At 39.2% G+C, this 23831-nt stretch overlaps 1 protein-coding gene across 10 annotated transcripts in view; it reads right to left on the minus strand.

Moving 5' to 3' along the window:
* Nucleotides 1-23831, minus strand: part of EYA1 (EYA transcriptional coactivator and phosphatase 1) — a 167081-nt gene that overhangs the window by 77461 nt on the left and 65789 nt on the right. For 6 of the 10 annotated variants that reach the window (XM_007460785.1, XM_007460782.1, XM_007460784.1 and 3 more), the window contains 2 exons: nucleotides 3533-3672; nucleotides 2118-2201 (listed from right to left, as the gene is read on the minus strand). In XM_007460785.1, the coding sequence (XP_007460847.1) occupies nucleotides 2118-2201; nucleotides 3533-3672 (224 nt within the window). Of the gene's footprint in view, nucleotides 1-2117; nucleotides 2202-3532; nucleotides 3700-12505; nucleotides 12510-23831 lie in introns of all 10 variants that reach the window. The other 4 variants (XM_007460789.1, XM_007460791.1, XM_007460788.1 and 1 more) reach the window with 2 other exon arrangements.

Consider the following 23831-nt stretch of genomic DNA (forward strand, 5'->3'; position numbering starts at 1 on the left):
CCTTCAGGTCACTTTGACCTCAGGCTCAAAGGGTCATGCTTAGGAAGATTTTCCCCAACCAGGCTTTCTGAAGTTGCTCTCTTCCCAACCCCCATCAACTTATAAACAAAGGGTAAGCTTACATTTAAACACCTCAAATCATCCATATTTGAAAGAATATATACACTTGGCTTTGGGAAATTACAGAAGGTAAAACTTTTTATCACATGCCCTAGTATGAGAAAACTAAACATACAAACAGACAAAATACTATCGGTTGAAGTCTCAAAATACTAATGGTTGACACTTGTAAAAATAAAACTCATGATATTTGTAATGTTTGGTTTAGATCTTGTCAAGAATCCGAATGAAAAATTCTAAGCTGCCAGTGGCTTCTAGGTTAGGTGTGAATTCCATGTGTAAACCAATAATTTATGGCCAGAGATTGACATGAGGTCTTGCGGTCATGGGATGTTCACCACCTCTCTCTAAACTGACCCCTTTCAATGGCTAACAGCACACCGATCAAGACAACTCTCTTTACACCAATTTGGCCTCTAGTGACAAAGCTTTTAAAGACTTGAGACTTTCTGGGTGGTTTTCAAATGTTGTTTTCCTGAGTGCATGCCCTTTTCAACACTTTTCCGTGAGCTCCAGGAGCCAGCTCTCTTCCTTAGGAGTTAGTTGTGGGGAGATTAAAATTGTTCTGTTAAGATGATCTTCAAGACTCTTCATATTCATTACACTTTGATATTTCAGGCTTTTAAAGTAGTAGTTTTTGTAGAAATAGGGATACTAATAGCATTGATAGAAGAAATAATATAAAAAATCACAACTAATATTTATTGAATCCTTATTATGTGCTAGCCACAAATAGACTTATTTTGAATGACTGATTCCATGACCTTATTTTTTTATAATCTGTGTTTTTGTTAACTGTCTTCTCATAGAAAATTTGTTTAACAATAAGACGGGACATATTGTGTTTTACATATATCTTATTTCTGACATTCAAATGGTGGAATATTCTTGCTCTTACAAATGTGCATCTTTCCAACCCTTTTTTGGATTAGGTGTAGCTTTAGGGTTAAAAGAAGGAAGCTTGCATTGTGAAGCTCATTGATCATTTCTCTACTTTCACCTTCAGACACCTACATATCAGGCACTCAATATGTATTTATTGAAATAACTATTTATTGAAAAAATGAATAGCTGCATAAAATCTGTAAAGACAGCATGACCATTTTACATGTATCAATTTTAACATTTAACTGTGATACAAATCTGGAGTCATCAAGACACAAGAATTCACTTCCTAAGGCTTCAAAAAGATTTAATCTTTAAATCTTTCTTTAAAGATGAAAAAGATGAAAAATATGATATCCACAGGATATTTCAGAAATTACTTAAACGCACTTTAAATAACATGATTTTTGCATGGGAAAGGTTTATGGAACCACCAAGCAATCAGAAAGGATCTCCAAGGTTTTGAGAAACCCAAACACTGAAATTGAACACATAGAAGGTGATCTGTAACATTATTCTGTACCTATACCACCAAGGTAAATATTGTAACGACTCAGAATTGGATGTATTGGTCCTTTGTCATTCAGAGGCCCAATTTTACAAACCATTCACGTAAATTTAGCTCCATAGCAAAGGGACTAATAAAGACATTCATAACAGGTGCTTTGAAAATAAAATACGAACACTGGTAATCACAGAAGACAATATCAAGCACAATATTTGCTCCATTGAATATGTTGGGAATAAAGAGAATAAAAGGATGTGACAAAAAAATACAACGCGAAAGACCTTTCTATATCATTCATATATTTTACTATTTCATCCTAGAATAGCATCCAATCACCCGTATTCATTGGGGTCTGAAATAAGAATGAATGTAATTACATGAAGTTTATCTCATTTTTAAGAGCCTAAAAAGAACTCCTTCTGTTCATTTATATGTCCTTGTCTTACATATATATTTGACTATTTCAATAAATCAAGTTATCTTCCTTTTTATATTTTAAATGTATTATTTAAAGTTTAGCCACATTCCCATTTGGATAAAAAAAATTCAATTCTAGGAATACTTACTCTAAAGAAATTAAAAACTGTTGCCTCGTGGTACTCACCCTCCCATATCTGTTGGCGTAGGACCCAGTGAGCAAGGAGTGGAAAACGATGATTGTCTCGTCCAAGTCCCAGATGAACACCCTCTACAAAGGAAGAACCAATCACTGTGTCTTTCTCTTGGTTGAGAAACCTGCTATTCAGCTAACTTCAACATGAAAAGGTAGTCTTTAGATGGGAGACAAATGAAAAATATGAATTTACTATTTTTTTTAAACACAGCTGTTCCAAAGGGTATCTCCCAGCTTTCCTCAGATATAACCTCAAATGAGGTGCAAGAGGATAAATACGTTAACAACACTGACATGAATATAGGAAAAAAGACTATAGGTCCTTCCTACTTCTGTAGTTGTTTCTTAGTCTTAGTTCTAAAGAAATGAAACATAAGCTAAAATGAGTTTGTTTATAACTTCTAAGACAGAGAGGGGCGATCAATGAAAAATCACTCAATTGATCTTTTCCTTATCTCTGCTCTCTGTTCATTAAGAAGTGTTAAAATAACTAATCTTGTGTTTTATTCTTATCAAGCCAAGTATTTAAAAATTGCACATAAAAACTGAAACTACATTATCTATTCTCCTTAGGTTGTCTGCTGCTATGTTAGCAAATGGATGATATATTGTTCCTGCCCAATTTTCTTCAGATTTCAGAGTTAACAACTTAAGCAGACGCAACACACATGCTCCTGACACACTCTTGGGGTATTTGGAATCGAATTATTGAAGGAGTTCATTTCAAAAAGGTCTCTGAGATACCACAAAAGGCCTCCCAAGCCTGCTTTTCTTCTTCTTACCAATCCCACTTACACCAGTACATATTCATACACACAAGTTCTGCTGGAAATTTTCCATCTTTTCAGCCAAAAGAATCATGTTTTCTACCGCCAGTTTCACTTGGGCAATAAAAAGAAACTTAATTCCAGTGGATTCAAGGCTATGAAATCTATCACCCTTTAAAGTTTTATTTAATCCCTCCTGCTTTGAACTCCACCAAAATATGTCTTATAAGGTGATAACCACTTCTATTTAGAATATCCTGGGTTTTCCTTTCTCAATATACATAGCGTGTCTTTAATTCCCGAGTGGATTTTATTAAGCATTTTTCGTACAATACTTAATTTAAATGGCAACGACACAGCAGTACAAGAGAACTTTGTCAAAGCAGGATTATATAATTTATGATGTTTCACTCAAGAGAAAGAAAAATGCTTCACTACACAGTTAAAGTGGAAGAGAAAACAGGAATAAATAACTGCTCTATCTTCAATATGGAAAAAAAACCTGGCTTACTTATAGTTAATATGGAACAGAACGCAGTAACAAAGGCATCTGGACACCTTGCTCACGGCAGCTATACAGAATCACCAGTTAGCTACTAAAACACCTTGCTATTTGCCCGGGCCTTGCCAATGACATACCTCAAGGTCAGAATCTGGCGGAGGAGAAGGATTATTGTTTCTTCGGCCCCGTCCACGTGACTTCCCATCCGAACCTCGACGCAATCGGTCAGAATCCGAATCTTTAATGGGTGTTGACGGGCTGTGGATTGTACTGTACTCTGTGGAAATACAGCAAGGACTTTCATCTCTTGTTCTATCACCACGGTGCCAAGATTATCCTTGTTTTAAATCCATAGGGAAGTTGGAAAAGTAAAGCACATTTCATTCTGCTCAAATTCTACATAATCTTTTACGGACATCAGTAAATAATTTAAGAGACAGCTGATGCTAGACTTGCTGGGAAAGAATGTGTGATTAGAAATAATTAAAACTTAATGGAAGGCGGGAGACAACAGGTTGTACCAAGTGGGGGAGATTTTCTTTGTGGTTCTCTGTGGTGAGACAACGTGCCCCCATCTCCAGGTCCACTTGCTTCTCTCTCATCCCACAAATAGCTCCTGGCCATACTGAGAGGTCCACACAATTGCCTTACCAGCCACGCTCCTGCCTACAGAAAGGCTTCTGGTTCATGGAACGAAATGAAAAGAAAAATCCCTGGGCCAGGGAAAATGGAATCAGATGGATTTTTCTTTGAAAATTAAAAATTCTCCATTTTCCCCCTCATTTTATGTGAGAACAAGGGGAGCGGCAAGATGAGGAGAGCTCGTGTACGAGCAATGCCATACTCTGTACGGCATTCATCACAGGCTCTTCCTGTGTCTTCATCTCTTTGAAGCAAATATCCCAAACCAGGCAGCACATTAAAAGTACTCATCTGGGAAACTCAGAAAAACCACAGAAATAATCGTAGAGAAACCACAAAATTAAAAACAACCCCCAACCAGCTCAGAGGAAGAGCTGGGCAGTGGTTGTGGAGTCGGGAAGAGACTCTTATCCTGTTTCCAGAATAAACAAAAAACCCTCTCCTCGTAGCCCTAGGTACGTTCTTTTCATAGTCCAACCAGTTCACCCATCAGACAGTCTCTACCTGCCCAAACTCCAGATGTGCCGGTGTGCTGGCTCTCCCCCAACCTCTTTGCCAGATCACTCCACTAGACATGGGTTGGAATCTCTCAGTCTAATAAGAGGAATGATTATTCTCACGAAGACGCTGATGTGACATTTCACCAAACAGAGAACTGCGGAGAACAGCTAAAGACGTGGTAGCCTTTATTAATGTACTATCAGCCTTGACTCTACCAACAAGGCCTTCCATGTGTCAAACTGTGTGATCTCAGTATTACCTCCAGGTTGAAGTGCTTCTCCAAAGCCTTATGAGTCAGGGTAGATAGGAATGGGCTCTGATAGAGTAAATTCTGTTTTTAAATCACATGAAACAGCCCTATGTCTCTTGTTTAACCTGAAAACCTAATTGATTCCTATCACTTTTAGATGTAGCTTTTGCATGTCCTCTGGCATAGCAAACAAGATGGCAAACTTCCTCATATAAACTGGATATGTGATCCTTGAACCTAGAAACCACCATGATGACTTTCAAGGCTCTCGGTTAATTACGGCCAGAAAATTCAAAACAACTCCACTCAATGCTCAATTTATGTTAATCTGGATGATTAACATAAACTCTGAGCTAACTCATCTCATAGAACTGTTAGAATACAGCGCCGCCTGGTGAACGATAAGCATTCTCTAAATCTATATTAGATTCTTTACTTGCAGAGGTAGATGTTTGTGGCATCTTCTCAAGATGTTCCAAACCAAGCATCTCTCTTCCATGTTTTATAGAGAATCAGGAAGTTCAAATGAATTTATTTTTTATGGAGTTCATTAGGTTCAAAGTTGTGTTTTAAAGAAAAAGTCTTGACCTCTTTTTTCTTTAAATATTCTGTGATCTACATCTCCATATGGAATCTTTATAGTCACCACCCTACACAGGACACACACCAATCTCTTTTAACAGTTTCAAAACGAAACTGGACTTCAAGTACTTGTCTGGAAAGTCTATCTTGAATGGTGCTGAGCTCTCCAGCTTTGGAAGTTCATATCTGAGATGAAGCTAAAGACACCAAGCAATGTGTCTTATCGCATTATGCTTTACACCTCAACTTCCAGATAGTTTAGAGATAATTTTGTCCTCAAAGTAGTTTACCTTACCTAAGTTTGCTAAGCCTAGATTTCCTCCAGTTGATTGCCTATTCCTTTATTTCTTGGTGTTTACTTCTTTATCCCTTTTATAAACACTCAATTAAATCTTTAAAAATACATTTCTTCTCAATTTGTTTGGAAATAGAAAAGCTATAATGAAATCGATTACTTACTTCTGTAAACCTCCCCCCAAAGAAAACAAATTCAATGATCAAAGTCTACAAGAAGACTTTTAAATCATGCTACGTAAAGTTTTTCCTGGTGAAGAAAAGAAGCCCTAAAAGATGGACAATCTGACAACTTATTAGAAGGAATATGAAATTTGAATAATGCAAGCTAGTTTTTTTCAAAAACTCGTCTTTGTTTTACGAGGTAGAATTAAATGCTTCTACTCTCCTAACCAGCGTTCCCGTCTCTTAGTTCTCCTTCCTCCTACAAGTACAAAACAACAAATAATTTAATCTTCTAATCCACTAACATCTCATGCTTCATTAAAATCCTCTCTAAATTGTTCAGCTTTACCCCCACTGAGATAATGGATGTGAAAACACTCAGAAGAGCATTCATTTCATTTAACAAACACTGACTGAACGCTCACACTATTCCAGGCACCGTACTAGGAGCCTGAAGTATAATGATGTATACCAAACAGATATGGTTCCTGCCTTCTTGGAGTTTAACATTCAGAGGAAGGCACTGATTCATCAACAAAAGTGAGAGATTACAAAACAACTTGGAAAAGGTTATGAAATGGGAAAAGCAGAATGCTAGGTGACCACAGAGCAAGTGCATGTAGCTCAGATTTGCAGGGTCATAGAAGGTTCCTCATGATGGAAGACAAACATGCCAATAAAAAGGGTATACAGATGTGCTCCAAGTAGTCACATGAGCACGTGTGAAGGTGCAGAAAGAGAGAGCATGTTGCAGAACTGAAAAACCATCAATGTGACCTGACTCTATAAGAGATAGAGTACACAGATAAGGCTGGAGTGGCAGGCAAAGAATTCAACAAGGGGCTGATGTCATCAAATTTACATTTTTAGATGGAGGACTCTAGCTCCAGTGTAGCAAGGGTCCTGGAGACAAATGAAGACTGAGAAAGGGAGACAAGTCGGGAGGATAACTCAGTCATCCAGGTGATGCATGTGCTGGTGGCCCAGATGCAGGCAGTGGGGATAAGGAAGAGTTACAGGTTCAGAGAGTCATTTGGGGGCTTCCCTGGTGGCGCAGTGGTTGAGAGTCCGCCTGGCGATGCAGGGGATGCGGGTTCGTGCCGTGGTCCGGGAAGATCCCACACGCCGCGGAGCAGCTGGGCCCATGGGCCATGGCCGCTGAGCCTGCGCGTCCGGAGCCTGTGCTCCGCAATGGCAGCGGCCACAACAGTGAGAGGCCCGCGTACCGCAAAAAAAAAAAACTCATTTGGCAGCGAAATCCATAACTAATGGGATAAAGAAGGGGGAAGGTTGATGCCTATGCTAGTGGTTTGGCAACTAGGCAGACTGTAGTATGAGCATGGGGCTTAGGAAGGAGGGATGGAGGGAAAAACGTAGGTGAGAATTTGGGTCCAGCTTTGGACATATTGAAATTGAAGGTCAGCACATTTTTTTGGCAAAGAATCAGACAGTAAATATTTTAGGCTTTGTGGGCTATGTGGTCTCTGTTGCAGTGACTCAACTCCGCCATTACGGTGCCAAAGCAACCCCAGACAGGATGTTGGTGAAGGAGTATGGGAGTATTTCAATAAAACTTTATTTACAAAGCAGATTTGGCTTGTGGGAGGATATAATTGTATTCGTTGATGTAACTGTGTGACTATGAGATTCAAGTAAGTGACTCTGTTGTGACTGAGATTCAAGCAAGTGACTGTCACCTGACTTTTCTGGGTGGTGTCACTTCTTCAAACCTGTTAAATGGTAAATGGTAAAACTGTGTAGTAAAGATAGTAAGTGAAACATGTTGCTGAACTAACTGGAGAACAAGGTCCAAAATATGGAGCTAATTTTGGGGGAGCCGATAACAAGCAGATAAGGAATTTAATATATACTTTTAAAAAGGCCCTATCCCAGGTGCTAAGAGAGCTGAGCCATCATGCTGTCAAAACATCCCTATCTTGAAAATGCAAACAAAGCAAGAGGAGGATAGGATTTTGTTTTTCTCATGAACACATGCAAAACAGATTACAGATTCTCCTCGGGTTGATACGGGCACACCGACACCTTCATCCTGGGAGGGATTCTGTGTTCTAACATCTCCAACAGAACAGATCTCCATGCAGCCACCAAGCCTAACGAAACCACTGTACGATGGGCACTGTTCCAGATGTGTGACCTTGGGGACACTTGTTTACTGGGCTCTGTGCAGCTGACTGAATCTGGAGGACACAGTCACAAATGACAGTGACACTGCATGAGGAGCTAAGTTTGTTTATGAGAAAAGAAAAATTCAAAGGCCCTGCTTGCCATGGTCAAGCCATACTGTTCACTAACCAGTCAGTCCTCTGTATCCTCAAGGGTAGCACATCCACAGATCAAAAATATTTTTAAAAATTCCAGAAAGTTCCAAAAAAGCAAGACTTGAATATGCCACACGCTGCCAACTATTTACATAGCGTTTCCATCACATCAGGTATTATATGTAATCTAGAGAGGATTTAAAGTATAGAGAAGGATGAGCATAGGATATATGCAAACAAGTACACCATTTTATATAAGGGACTTGGGCATCCGTGGATTCTGGTATGGGCCGGAGGGCGCGTGTCCTCGAACCAATCCCCCAGGATACTGAGGGATGACTGTACAGGAGAATTAGGAAATTAGGTGAAAGGGCAATTGGAAAAGGAGCACATACGCCTTGCACACCGAACACTTAGATTTTGCTTGACTTGCAGCCACCTCTGACACCTGAATCTGACAGCTATTCCTTCCCAGACTCTCCCCAGTCACCCAACAGCACTCTGTAAGGCGGATTCTCCTCTCCTGTAAGTCAGCCTGGAATCAACCTCTCTAGTCAGAGATCCTCAGAGTTGAAAACTGATATTCCTGGAAGTTTTCCGACAATGGTTTCCGACCAGTTTGAATTTGTAGCACACTTGGTAAGCACTGATATTCCTTTTGAGATGATGATTGCTATGTATTCATTGCTTCCTCTTCATGAGGGGGAAAACCAGTCAATGTTCATTTTGACATGGTGTATTGAGACAGAGAGCTAGCGATCTTTTGTCAATGTGAGCATTATATATAATGTGTATTTGTGAACACTGCCTACAATGTACAGTAGACATTTATACATTTGGTAAAAAGACCTGATTAAATTTGATTAGGCTCTTGACATTTACTTTTTTAAGTTTTATTTATTTATTTATTTATTTATTTTGGCGGTACGCGGGCCTCTCACTGCTGTGGTCTCTCCCGCTGCGGAGCACAGGCTCCGGACGCGCAGGCTCAGCGGCCGTGGCTCACGGGCCCAGCCGCTCCGAGGCATGTGGGATCCTCCCGGACCGGGGCACGAACCCGCGTCCCCTGCATCGGCAGGCGGACTCTCAACCACTGCGCCACCAGGGAAGCCCCTTGACATTTATTTTTAAAGCTTGATAGTTTTTGACAGTAAAACAGAATAAATTAATGTTGTCACTTAAAAAAAAAAATACAGTTGACAAGGCTCGTGTTACTTTGGAACAATTAAAGATATAAAACTGGATAACAAGTACAATTAGGTAAACTACTTGTTCTTGATTTAATGTTCTAAACTAATGCTCCTGATCTTTCTTGATGTTGGCTTATTAGCAGATTGAAGTCATCCTGAATGAAAATGAAAATAAAGTAGTTTCAGACAATAAAAAACTCCCCGAAATTCCCATTACTCTCCAAACTCTAAAGAAATTCCAGTGGTGGCCTAAACTTCACGCTTGCACTGTCCGGTGACAGAGTCACTACCATAGAAGACAAATGCTCACAGCAGAGCACGGATGTATATACACACACTCATTCAGCTAACTTGCTTTTTTCTTCCCCCCAGTAAAAGGGGAACAATGTTGGAAAACGTCTTCAAAAAGACCTTTATATATTGTTTGTTGAAAGCAATCTTTGACACAAGTCAATTTTAAAGCAGCTAAAAATTGGTCATCTTATCCTTGCCCTGGATCAAATCTTCCATTCATACTGTCCTTCTCTGCTGGAGTTTGAGGAATGAATGGGGAGGATTTTCTTATGTCTTCTTTTTTACATTAGTTATTAATGCCACATCTATACTGATAATGGACTGTAAACTCCATTGCTGAGTTTCAGTTCTTCCCACCTTCCCCTCTCCACTGTTGTGATTTGGGGAATTCTGACTCAGGAGACACCCCTAGCAAATGTTTTTGGTGATAAAGGTTTCTAAACAGCTCTGATGCATCTTCCGCTCACTTTCTTAGAATGCTGCTATACCTTCACCTCTCTCCATCTGTGATGCCAGCAGCTTCTCTTTTGGATTTGATCTTTCTTTCTTAAACTTCTGAGAGAAAGGTAAACACGTAATGCTATCTTCTCAGGAAGTCCTGGCTCCGGCCAGTGCCCCTGGCCTACTGCCCACGGATGTGCTTGATCAGATTCGACTGGTAACTGTGTACCAGGCCAGCTCCATGGACTTGTGGCCTGAGCGGTCACAAGGGGCCCTGTGCTCAGATGGGCCCTGCACGTGGTTGAAGGCTCTGCTGTGTGGTTTTGAAAGTCTTGATCTACGAACAAAGCGCCTGCATTTTGTGCCCTAGGGCCCACAAACCATGTAGCCATCCTGCCTGTGGCTGCCACGAACAAACCCCTGAACCAGTGGAGCAAACGCCACTTTAGGATTATGTGCTGAGACCAAGCACCTACTTTGCGCCAGGCAACGTGCTAAGCACTGGGGACCCTACTTTGCACCAGGCAACGTGCTAAGCACTGGGGACCCAACTGAGCCGGATGGTGGTTCCTGCCTTCACAGAACCTCAGTGCTGCCTATAGCCATGACATACTGAGGCGTCGCAAGCGACAGCATGGGACAGCTTGACCCTCAGGACCAAGTCTCCTTCTAGCCTCAAGCAAGAAACCTGCCTACCTGCCCCCTCATTCACTGAAAAAACAGAAGCAGCCACTCTCCACAATTTCCATGCCTGGGTAAACCCCCTGCCAGCACTTTTCAGGAACTGTCTCCTCCCCTCTTGTTTAGGAGGGATGAATTTCTGCACTCCCAAGGCCAGCCCCTCATTTGGGCATGAGACCCCAGCACCCTGTCACCTACTTCAGTCAGTGTTCTTCCGGATCACTCACATATGTACACAGGCTGGATATATTTCCTGCCTAAAAATACCCCCACATTCTCCCTCTAGTTTCTGCCCCATTTCTCTATTACCCTATAGTGTACAGCAAAAGTAACTGAAAGAACTGTATTAGCTGCATCAATTTCACCCTGCTGGACCACTCTTCTGAAACAGTTCACCTGTCCTAACTCTCTTTACACACCAGGTCATCCTTCCAGGCACTTCTGTCGACTAGATGCATTTTTATATTTACTGTTGTCTGTGTGCTCTGGTAGAATGTAAACTCCCAGAGGGCAGAGATTTCATTTTGTTCACTGCTGAGTCCCCTGTGTCAAGAACAGAGCCTGGAACATTCTGGAAGCTCCAAAAACATTTGTTGCTGAATGAACTAACAACCCGGCACATGGACATCCCTGGTTCACAAAATGCACATGATCACCGATAATCCGCAGAGTAAAATTTAATTTTAAACACTCTCTTAAGGAATGTGTCATAAGTGAGTACTTATCAATGTGGCGTCACTCTCTTTCAGGGAGGATCTGACAGAAGGAGAACTCAGACACACTCGGTTCCTTATTCCATCCTCTAGGTTCAGCTGACTTCATCCAGTGCAGAGCCAGGGGTAGACCTTACCCTTCACAGCAAAAGAAAAGTGAGGCCATATTTGGGTTGAAAAGTGGAGGGTAGATTGAACAGGGCTTCCTCTAGGCTTTGAGATGACTTCTCTCATTCTACCTGCCTTCTCTGCCTCATACACTTAACCGGACCTGCCTTGAGTTTTCTCAGAGAGAGCGTCACTTCTCTATGCCACAAGCCTTGCTTTGCAGTGATGAGAACAGCGTCAGGTGGTCCAGCCTCTGATGGGCTCCTGGATGGGGAGCTTTGGCCGCCACCTTCCCCCAGGGGTTTGGGGCTGGGGGAGGGGAGCTTCCCAGGACCCAGGCTTGGCCACATCAGTTATGGAACCTGCACCGACTCTGCACATATGACCTTCTCCTCTTTCAATATTTGGGAAATAATCCACCTATGGCGGGGGTGGATCCTGCAGGTTTGGGTCCATCTCCACTTTTCTCTAACTTACAGGACAGAACATGGAAAACTAAGCAGTTCAAATGTCATCACAGTGGACAGTGTAACCTCCAAATCCAGACAGTATGATCTGAATGGGTGTGGTAAGTTGTCATTTAAATAATTCTCTGCACACTATCTGCAAGCATAGTTTTTTTTTTTTTTTTTTTTTTGCGGTACGCGGGCCTCTCACTGCTGCGGCCCCTCCCGTTGCGGAGCACAGGCTCCGGACGCGCAGGCTCAGCGGCCGTGGCTCACGGGCCCGGCCGCTCCGCGGCATGTGGGATCTTCCCGGACCGGGGCACGAACCCGTGTCCCCTGCACCGGCAGGCGGACTCTCAACCACTGTGCCACCAGGGAAGCCCCTGCACACTATCTGGACTTCAGCTTCTTCAACAGTAAAATGAGGATGACACCATTACGAAGAGTAGGTAAGATAATTTTATGCTGCAGCATTTTGTACAACGTGTTAGTGCCGTCGTGTGAAGTGAATTGTTCAAAGTCACCTCCCTGGATTCAGGTGTCTTATTGGTAAAGACGGTCATAAAGTGATCTTCCAGCTTAGAAATGCTGTTCATCCTTCAGTGAAATGTATAAGTATAGGTTAAGTTTGTTCTGATGGAAATGAGCTCATCATTGAGCTCAGTGAAAAGGGTCTATATTTCCAGCCTTGGATGAATATCCCTTCCCTATCCTCTGTCCCTCACTTATTCCCATCTTCTGATGCTGAGGATAAATTTTACCTCCTTTATTAGTTTTTTCCCCCAAACACTTTACATAAGAAATCTCTGGTTCCTGCATTCTTCTGGAGCGCTTTGCCGCTTCTCCTAGCACTACATTGTTTCAACTCGACCTTTCTTAGGTTTGACTGTCCACACAGGATGCTCCTTAAGGACAGAGAATAACCTTCTTGCTCTCTGTATCCCCACTGCACCTAAGAGTACTTTGTAATTAAGAGATGCACAATGATTACCTAAGGGCATGTTGGAGAACATCATCAAATCCTCATTTACAGGTGGCAGTAGAAGAAACCATGCTTTTTGCCCTTCCTTCAATTATGAACAGTGTAACAAACTTTAACGGCAAGATTAACGAATAAATCTCAAGAGAAACATGCTTCCTTTATAACCTTTCTCAACATCACAGGTGAGTCAAGGGAGGTAATTAGGTGAACAAATGTACTGAAACGGACACATTAGAGAAAACACTCAATGAGAAGCTGGAAAGAAAAGAGATCCCTCAGAAAGAAAATTCTTAGAACGCTCAGAACATTTAAAATGTCATCGGGGATGGAAAAGAAAAGAAACTACAGAAACATATTACAATTGGCAACATACTTCTTTATATAAATTAGCTGAACTGAAATGAATACAAGCCTATGAATTAGATGGGGAGGTATGAGACTCTGGGCAGAGAGAAGCAGAGATGGAGACACGTGTGCTCTTGGGAGGCTATTATTATGAGAATCCTAAAGAGGTTTTTGTGCGTACATTAACCTAGATGGCAGCATTTAAAAGATGGTTGTAATGTAGTCTGCAAAACAGGTGTTTCCTGAGCATCAGTAGTTGTGGTGAATCTTTTCTCTGCCCCTTATTCTTATTGAAACAAACATTTAAATTCTTTATTTTATTTTCTGAGTAATTTATATCCTACCTTTCTCCAAAAAGGGTTTAAGATACACACCAAATCTATACACAATAACTCTACGGCAGTCTTTTAAAACAATGAACGAGTGCATGAGACAAAACACTGGAGTGGGGAAGGTAAATAAAATAAAGCTGGGAGGAGACGGGTCAGCACAGGTCTGCCTGCCCTAAGTCTGCAGTCAACACAGGCAGAGGCACAAATAGTTCAAAGACTCATGGGGCATATAAGGTGAGACAAACCAATTTCTCTACAGAAACGAGAAGGAAACACCTCATGGGACTGCTCATTGCGAGGGTGTGTATGATGCCAGGAACACACCCTCCTGGTAAATAAAACAGCACGTTTCACAAGACTCTGACTCCTAAGGCTGATTACACTGGACTCCATACGGCTGACTCGGCGGTTCAGAGCACAGAACATGGACGGCAGGCATCTTGCTTATCTTAAGGGTAAAACTGAGAAGAACGAGGCCATTATTTACCCTTCTGGCAGCTAACAGAAGCAGGTTTCCACTTGGGGTTTAGACGGCAATAAGGGAGGAGGTTATACTGATGAGTTACTTGGTGGAGAGGGTGAGAATGGAAATGATATTCCCCTATGAAAACTAAGAGACATGTCCAGGGACGATTCCCAGATGGAAGACTGCAGCCCTGAGGGAAGGCCAGTGACGTTCCTCAAAAAGCTGTTCAGGACCCACAGAGACCTACAAAGTAATGGGCCAACAAGCCTCCAAAGCGACGTGCCAATTTTATTTTTTTATTTTTTATTTTTTTTTGCGATACGCGGGCCTCTCACTGCTGTGGCCTCTCCCGTCGCGGAGCACGGGCTCCGGACGCGCAGGCCCAGCGGCCATGGCTCACGGGCCCAGCCGCTCCGCGGCACGCGGGATCCCCCCAGACCGGGGCACGAACCCGCGTCCCCCGCATCGGCAGGCGGACTCCCAACCACTGCGCCACCAGGGAAGCCCCGACGTGCCAATTTTAAACTGCTTTTTTTTGTTGTTGCCATCTATCTTGGCAACAAACAAACAAACAAACAACCTCATCAAAGCCTTGGACAAATTACATTACCTCACATAAGACTCTCAGTGAATATTACCTCATCAAAGGATAAGAGAAGACTTAAAGAAACTTTGATAACTTCAAGCGATCAGTCATAGAATCCTCCCATAAAAACTTGTGTAAAATAAGCCAAGGCAAGTATACTTGTTGACTAGTCTCATAGAAGTTACCAGAAGTCAGAGACCAGTAGGTATTCATTAATTTTAGAGAACTGCTTTGATTTCTCTGTCTTCCATGACTATTGCGCTTCCCTTGCACGAATTACTAACGCAGGTAAATTAGGTCCTCAGACAAGGTCTAGTGACTAAATTAAGAGAACTTTATCATCCCTGGAGTCAGGCCATCATCCACTCTCCAGTACTCTATGGAACGACCTCGTGGAAACACCTATCATCCTCTCACATTGCCTTTCTTGTCACCTCTATGTCCCTGGCACCAGGCGCAGCGCCTGGCACACAGCAAGCACTTGTACATGTCTGTTGAACGCATAGCTGAAGAAACGAATATCTGAAAGCCTAGTATCTGTCAGTCACTTTGCTGGCCACCACATAATTTCATTCCCTCATTCATCTTATACACAAGAGTGGTATCATCCTCATTTCATAGAAAACTGATACACTAAAGAGCTAAGTGATGTGCCCAGAGTAAATGACAGAACCAGGATTCCACGCCGGGTTAGCCCAACTCCGAATCCCTAGGTACCACTCCAGTTTCTCTCAATTATATTTCAAGGAAGTGTGTGGTGCCCAAGAGAAGTTCACAGATATGCCCTGTGGGGGTGGGTGGAGAGTGGTACCCAGGCAGGTGTGATTAGGACACTGTGCATTATATTCAATTCTCAGTGAATATTACTGTTACCAAAGGATCACAAAAGACTTAATGTAAAGGAACCCTGATAACTTTAAACCTGACAACTTGTGTCCCTAACTGATTCCACCTTGGAACTCATTAAAGGGCATCCATCTCCATCTTCAGGAGATAGCAGTGCTGCCTGGGGCAGTGTGGGAAAATCCATACCACGCCATATCTCCCAAGGCTGCCACTCCAATTTGCCATAAAGACACGTTGCTGATGGCAGGCCACACGGCTTTGGAAAAATTTAACCTTTCTGGATTCCTTACTCATAATCAGTAGAGTGAAAGTTTTAGGCAAAAGAATCTATAAGGTCACTTCTAACTTTAAAATTGTTCATCTGCTCCAGGGTAAAGTTACTCAAGTGGATTTGTAGATAGAAAAGAGTTGCCAATTTTCAAATCAGCTATGTTCTAAATATTTTTACATAAGCTGTCCGAAACTCAGAAGCTATTTTCTCACAGAAACAATGGTAGACATGATTTCCAAACCAATCCATGATTATCAAGTCAATCAATAATCCAGGTGAAAACTGCACACAATGTAAAACATTAGAAAACTGTACTCAAATATCGGCAGTTACATAAAAGTGAAAAATAGAAAAATTTGTCTTACATAATGGTTCTGAAGAAAATGCAATTTTAACTTTATAAAGTTTCTAAAGGGGGTCACGTAAATATTTTCAAAAGTGTTGGAAGATGATTGTACTGGGTTAAGATGCCTGCTTTCATTTTAAAATGAATGGCTTTCCTTGAGACAAGAATATCATTATCCCTATACTTAACACTCATCAACCGTGAGCTGTGAGTGGAGAAATAAAGAAAAAAAGAAAAAGTTCCCAAGGTAGAGAATGAGGTCCTTGCAGGGAAAGGAAAGGGTAAAGGGCTGTTGTGAATATCGTTTCCTAAGCAGGTCCACAGTAGGTAATTATTAAACAGGATAAATAGCGAGTAAGGACGGAACAGATGCAGGAAAGTGGAAGATAAAAAAGTGTACAACTGGTTGTAGGATCATTCAAGAGACCCACAAACTGATCTTATAATTCAGGAAATGCAGTAAACGATCACCTTAGATATATTACATACCATGTCCCTATAATTTCAGACAGACCTACGTTATTTTTATTAGCAAGTAGAGCTCATTCAAACATTGAACATATATTTAACTGAATGCCTCCTAATAGATGTCTTTGCTGAGTAATTATGCTCATATATGCTATGAATGATTAAAGAAAATGAACACCATATAGCTACTACCTTTTGTGACTCTTTGTTTACATTTTCATGTTTCCGCTTGTTTGAAATCTCAAACCCAGTGGTTTCAAGAAGCAGCATGCTTTCCTGATTAAGCACTCAAGTCTGAAGCCAAGCTTCCAGAGGTTAAATCCAGCACTGCAGCTGACCTCTCCTTAGCTTCCCTTGCCTGTAAAATGGGGATAATGATAACACTGCCTATCCTCTCGGACCTGGTAGAAACAGACTAAGTCATGCACGAACAGTGCTTAGAATGCTGCTCGGTACATAGTAAGTGCTCAGAATATATTCGCCATTGTTATATTTGTATATGAAATATAAAAAACAACAAAACTACATATTGAATTTTTCTCTGTATATTACTAAGAGAAAAATGTAGGGTACAGAATAGTATGTATAGTATTCTAATATCTTTAAGGAAAAAGACAACTAAAAGTATACAAACTTGAATATGCAAAAAAAAAGAAGTGCTCAGGGGCAGGTGCTACGTCTATGTTTATATAAGCAAAGTATATCTGTAGAAGGATACACAGGAAGCTCTGCTGAAAGAAACCAAGGAGCTGGGTGTAGATGAAAGGGGTTTTACTTTTCTCTGTAAACCCTCGTGGACCTTTATAATTCTGTCCCATGCTCTTTTGCTATTATTCAACAAATTTAAAAGACATTCATTAAACTTAATTTTTTTTTTGGCTATGAAGCTAGGAATAAAACTGATAGCCATTAATCATCAAAACTACCTTTATTGAAAAGTTAATCCCAAACTCATCCACTAAACCATCCAATCCCAATTAAATGAGGTGGAGGGACGGCAAACACAGGTAACTTTCTAGGTCCTTTTCCCCAGCAATCTCCAATTAAATAATTGAATCAGTAAATTCTGATGTCCTTCAACTTAAACAAGGGAACTTATTACATTGATTTGCGTTGGCCCCATAGGATGCTTAATACCAATACTTTACAAAAAGAATGACTCAATTAGCTACAAAAGAAGATGAAATAATAAATGTTTGGGAGGTTAGTAAACTAATTTAATTAGCTCTATAATATATGCTTTCTGATTTTTATTATTTATATTCAAATCATCTGTTATGTAAAAATATCAGAAAGAATGACATACTGGAATCCAAGTGTACTAAAATTGACTCTATAAGGGATCCCGAGTTCATGCCAGCTAACTGAAAAAATTAGTGAAACCAGTAACGAGGCACAAAATGGGTAAATGCTAAAACAGTGAATTTTTCGCTTCTTAGAAACAAGTCCAAAATTCACAGGTATGGCAATTCATTTTTATTACATTCCTGGCAATATAAAAAAAGAGTGAATTTTATTTCCAAGAATTTTATAATCGCATTCAGGTTAACACTGTACATCCCCTGGGGGTAAAAAAAAAAAAAAAAAAAGAAAGAAAGAAAGAAAACAAATGCCATCAAGACAACCAAACACAAGAACGCCAAACAAACATCTGTTTTGTTTTCTCACATCTCAATAGCCTGGCTATTTCAGATACAAATATTTGTTTTGCTGACAAATGTTTTCAAAATGTTAGTTAAAATTGTTTTGCTGAAATAGTTGCTTTTCGAGCTGAACAAATTGCAAACTCTTCCAAAGTCCACAAGGCATCTGTGGAGCAAATATGGCCTAAAGATTTGCAAAACCTCTCACTTGGCAAAATATAGGCATCAAAATGGAAGCTTATTGCAAACCTCAGGATCATATCTATAGCGAACAGACATAAACATGTTAGGTAGTATAGATGTGGCCCAAATTTCCTACATTCACAGGGAAGACTGCCGGCAGTTTAGTTTTTCATCCTGTCACACTGAATTCCTGTGAGAGCTCAGACCGCTCCTGCCACTTTGCACAAGAATGTTCCCCTGTTTTTCATGCGCTTTGCTCTACTTTCCTGGGCCTTGGCAAGGATCAAAGAAGCAAAGGGAACAAATGGTTTCCCATGCATATTGAATTCCCTCTTATACTGATTTTTCCTCTGTCACTTGAAATTCAATATTGGCAAGATTCCTGTACATCACCTTAACCAGTAAATTGTCTGCACGCAGTCAGAGCATGAAAAGGTAGATTTCAACATCAAGTTTTTTGTAAGAAATTCAAATGAACAAATCCTTTGAAAAAGGAACTTTTCTATAGCATCCGTGCTAAAATTCGTTCCTAATAAATACATAATTAGCTTTTATTTCACGTTAACCTAAAATGATGATTTATCATTTACTTTTATCCCTCTCTCTCTGATTGCTTTGTACTATTTTTAAAATACAATGTTACAGGTAAATAGCCCTTTCATAAGAATTTGGCCTCAAAATTCCTGATTAACTTAATAACACCTAACATTTACTGAGCATTCAAGAGCTATGTGCCTCATTTTCCTCATCTGTAAAATGGAGACATATAGTACCTAATTCATGGGTATATTTATAAGGTTGAAGGTAATATAATGTAAAGCTCTAAACATAGTAACTGTGTTTTTATTATGTATTAATATTATGATCACTGTCATAATTATTATGAGATGTTCTAAGAGATTGTGGGCAAGAAAAATGTTTTCAAGCCAAATTATTTAAATATAGCACAGTAACTGGATTACAAATGAGTGTTCATATTTTGACATATGATAAAGAAAAACATTTTTTAAAGAATGGCTTAAGTGTTCTTTTGATAAAAATCAGTTTAAAAATTCCTTCATGAATAACTCTGGAGTGGTTAAATTATTTTTTACCACTTTTTAAAAAATACGTATTCAATTATGTTGGTAACAACATGCCTTAAGATTTTAGGGTTCAGTACAAGGAAATAATATACTCTTTACACTTCAGTGGCTAGGAGGGATGAGGGTTTAGATATTAGCACAAAAGGGAAACATCCTAAAATGTCTTTTTCTTTTTTGATTTCTTACCTCTATGTTTTTAAACATAGAAGAAAATCAGTAACTTTGCAAAGAAAAATATTTTAAAAAGAAATTTAAAATTTAAAGGAAATTTTTCTTTTAAAAGTTTAAAAGAAATTTTAAATGAAATCCATCATTTAAAAATTAAAGTAATATTGGATTTAATTTTAATATTACTTAGATTTGGATAAGGAAAAAAAAAAAGAGTTGACTGTGACCAAAATTATCTTATATAGATAGTAGAATTTGAATGGACCACGTAATACCCTTCTCTCAGAAACTAAACACATTTTCTAAGAACTGAAAGCCATTTAATTAGGAAGATGTGAATAACTATGACTGTTAACAAATGATTCTTACTGTATACCATCAAATTTCTAAGATTTTTCTCTGATAGGATGTTTATAAATATACACCTCTTTGAAAGGGAGGGCTTCAATGATAATGAAAATTAAAATATTTTGAACTAAATGAAAATGAAAAAAAAAAAAAAACCCTATCAAATATTGTGGTATGCAACAAAAGCAGTGCTTAGAGGGAACTTCATAGCATTGAATGTGTATATTAGAAAAGAAGAAAGACTTAAAATCAATCATCTAAACTTCAAACCTTAGAAAACTAGAAAAAGAGGGGCAAATTAAATCAAAAGTAGACAAAAGAAGGGACTTCCCTGATGGCACAGTGGTTAAGAATCCACCTGCCAATGCAGGGGACATGGGTTCGAGCCCTGGTCCAGGAAGATCCCACATGCCGTGGAGCAACTAAGCCCATGCGCCACAACTACTGAGCCTGCACTCTGGAGCCCATGAGCCACAACTACTGAGCCCGCATGCCACAACTACTGAAGCCCGCACACCTAGAGCCCGTGCCCCTCAACAAAGACAAGCCACCCCAATGAGAAGCCTGTACACCACAATGAAGGGCAACCCCTGCTCGCCGCAACTAGAGAAAGCCCACGTGCAGCAACAAAGACCCAATGCAGCCAAAAATAAATAAATAAATTTATATATATATATATATTAAAAAGTAGGCAAAAGAAATACTAAATAACAGAGAAGCCAATGAAATTGAAAACAGGAAAACAACAGAGAAAAATCAATAAAACTAAAAACTGGCTCTTTGAAAAGGTCAATAAAATTAATAAAACTCTAGAGGGTTAACCAAGACAAAAAGAGAGAAGATTAAACTTACTAATATCAGAAATGAAAGAGGGGGGTCCATCATTAGCAAGCCCATGGACGTTAAAAGGATAATAAAAGAATATTATGAACAACTCTATGCCCACAAATTTTCTAGATCATAACATAAGAGAAAACCTATGGTTTGGCAATGAATCTTTAGCTACAAAACCAAACGCATGTTCCATGAAAGAAAAAAAATGTTAAGATGGAGTTCATTCAAATTAAAAACTTCTGCTCTGCAAAAGGTAATGTTAAGAGAATGAAAAGACAAGACACAGACACAAGACACAAAACAACATATGATAAAGGACTTGTATCCAAAATATACAAAGAACTTTTAAAATTCAACAATAAGAAAACAAACAACCTGATTAAGAAGTGGGCAAAACATCCAAACAGTTACCTCATCAAAGAAGATACACAGATGGCAAATAATTACATGAAAAGATACTCAACATCATATTTCATTAGGAAAATGCAAATTAAAACAATTAGATACCACAACACACCTATTAGAATGGCCAAAATTTGAAAACTGACACCACCAAACCCTGGTGATGATGTGGAGCAACAGGAACTCTCATTCTTGCTGGTAGAAGTGCAGAATGATACAGCCACTTTGGAAGACATTTTAGCAGTTCTTATCAAACTAAACATACTTTTACCATACAATCTAGCCATCAGACTCTTAGGAATTTGCCCAAATGAGTGAAAACATATATCCATACAAAAACCTATACAAATGTTTATAGTAGCTTTATTTATAATTGCCAGAATTGGAGGCAACCAAGACGTCCTTCAATGGGGAGTGGGGAGGCTGGCACTGCTAGCTGAAGAGTAGGCACTATTTTCTTGAACCCAATAAGTAAATTAAAACATTGGTGAATCATCAGATAAATCTCACTATGTTTCTCAAGTAGATGGATTCTTACATATCTCCAGATGATGTAAATTGTATTTTATTAAGACAGTCAATGCATGACTAATAAACTCATTTTTTTAAATGAATGCAAAGGCAGTGTTTTTAGTTTTTAAAATTTGAGAGTAAGCTTTCATATGCAAGTTATGTTATTTTTAATGTATTACACATGCCTAATGAAAAGAGGATAAAGTTTTCAATATTTAATTACAAACATACTAAAATAAGTTTTGAACTTAAGATTCATGAGGAGGTACATATTTATAAGTAATACTGCATAATATCATGGACTTGAAACATTACTATTGGTCATACCAATTTTAAAATGCACAATTAAAAATAAATGAGTCCCTACATGTTTGCCCTGAGAAAGCCTTACAAGGCTATCTTATTTGTTCGTTATGACATAACGATTCTATGAACAATAAAGAACAGATATAAAGTATGGAAGAACTCAGGTACTGTGGATTCATCTGTACTGCATAATTCCATGAAACTGAAAGGCAGAAACCTGGTCATACATAAGATCAGATAATGACTAGAATTTAACTTTCCAGTTTTAGAAAATACTGACTTTAAACCCAATAGACTATTAAAAGAAAAAAAACACCTGAAAGAACTTCAACAAAAATAGACATTCATTATTTTAACTATTTTTTATTTCAATCTTGAATCAAAAACATTAGGTTATATGTAATAAATCATTCCTTCTAATTCTTTAGTTTAATGATTTTTATGTAGTTTATCACCAACACTTACTTTTCATCAAGAAGGATAAGTCTATAATTTTACACATGACTAGTAAGAAAGGAAAGTTAATGCCAAACAACTCAGGCTGAATCCACAATCTTACCACAAAGTTTAAAAAAAAAAAGACTAAATTTTCCTTGAATTTTTAAAGTAATCCACATTTCTTTTTCAATGTGTAAACTCACTGAACTTTCCACTCCTAACTATGTAAGACAAGAAAGGCTGATCCCTACACATGTGTTTTAGTGGGAAGTGGTGAATATAAAAAAAAATCTGAAAAATATTATTTTCTCCCCATTTCAATTCATTCCTATTCTGTAGCCATAAAGATAATGAAATTGAAATAAGTACCTAAAACACTAAGCATTTATGCAAATAAAACCTAAGATAGATCATTCAACCTTAAAATAAAATTATATATACCTTTCAAAAATTATAATTTCGCATTGTTTCCCATCTGGCGTGGCTTCGTGCCCACTCATCCCCACTCTCTCACACAGCAACCCTTTTATAAATAAAATTCACTCAGAACAATGTCAAGTTTCAGAGATAAAGTTTTATGATATGTCCAAATGGCCTTTTTTTAAAGCTCTAATCAACCTTAATTTAAGAAACATGATTAAGTCTTCACCAGTTTGTTTTATTCTGTTCTCTTCACAACCAAAATGTCATGGATTAAGTAAAATTATTCTGCTGTCTCCTTTTCTCAATCTCTTATTCCACAGACCCTAAAGAGTTTTTCTATTTCTCATTCACATAGCTATCCTCATTTCAAAATTCCTTTTGATCCTTGAGAAGCTTGCACGAACCAGATGGTTCATGTAAAACACTGGGATACGATGGAGAGTCCTACCAAATCAAACTTCTAAGGTTTCTCAAACCTTAGAAAACTAGAAAAAGAGGGGCAAATTAAATCAAAAGTAGGCAAAAGAAGGGACTTCTCTGGTGGCACAGTGGTTAAGAATCCACCTGCCAATGCAGGGGACACGGGTTCGAGCCCTGGTCTGGGAAAAACATTCTAGTTTTCTAAGTGCGAGAGAAAACGTAAGAAACCTAGTTAGAGACCAATTCAGGAAATTAAGCATACAATATTAAGAGTTCCAGAAAGAATTAATGGAGGGGAAGAAATGTTTAAAACATAGCAGATAAACTTCCAGAGATGGAGAGACTTGCATTTGAAAGGGCCCCTCAAAAGGTTGTGCAGGAGTGCAAAAAATGCCCGCCCTCAGATACACTGTTAAAAAATTCCCAGCAAGTCAGGAGTGGGAAA

This window comes from Lipotes vexillifer, unplaced genomic scaffold, assembly GCF_000442215.2.
Source record: "Lipotes vexillifer unplaced genomic scaffold, Lipotes_vexillifer_v1.1 scaffold27, whole genome shotgun sequence".
Lineage (NCBI taxonomy): Eukaryota > Metazoa > Chordata > Mammalia > Artiodactyla > Lipotidae > Lipotes > Lipotes vexillifer.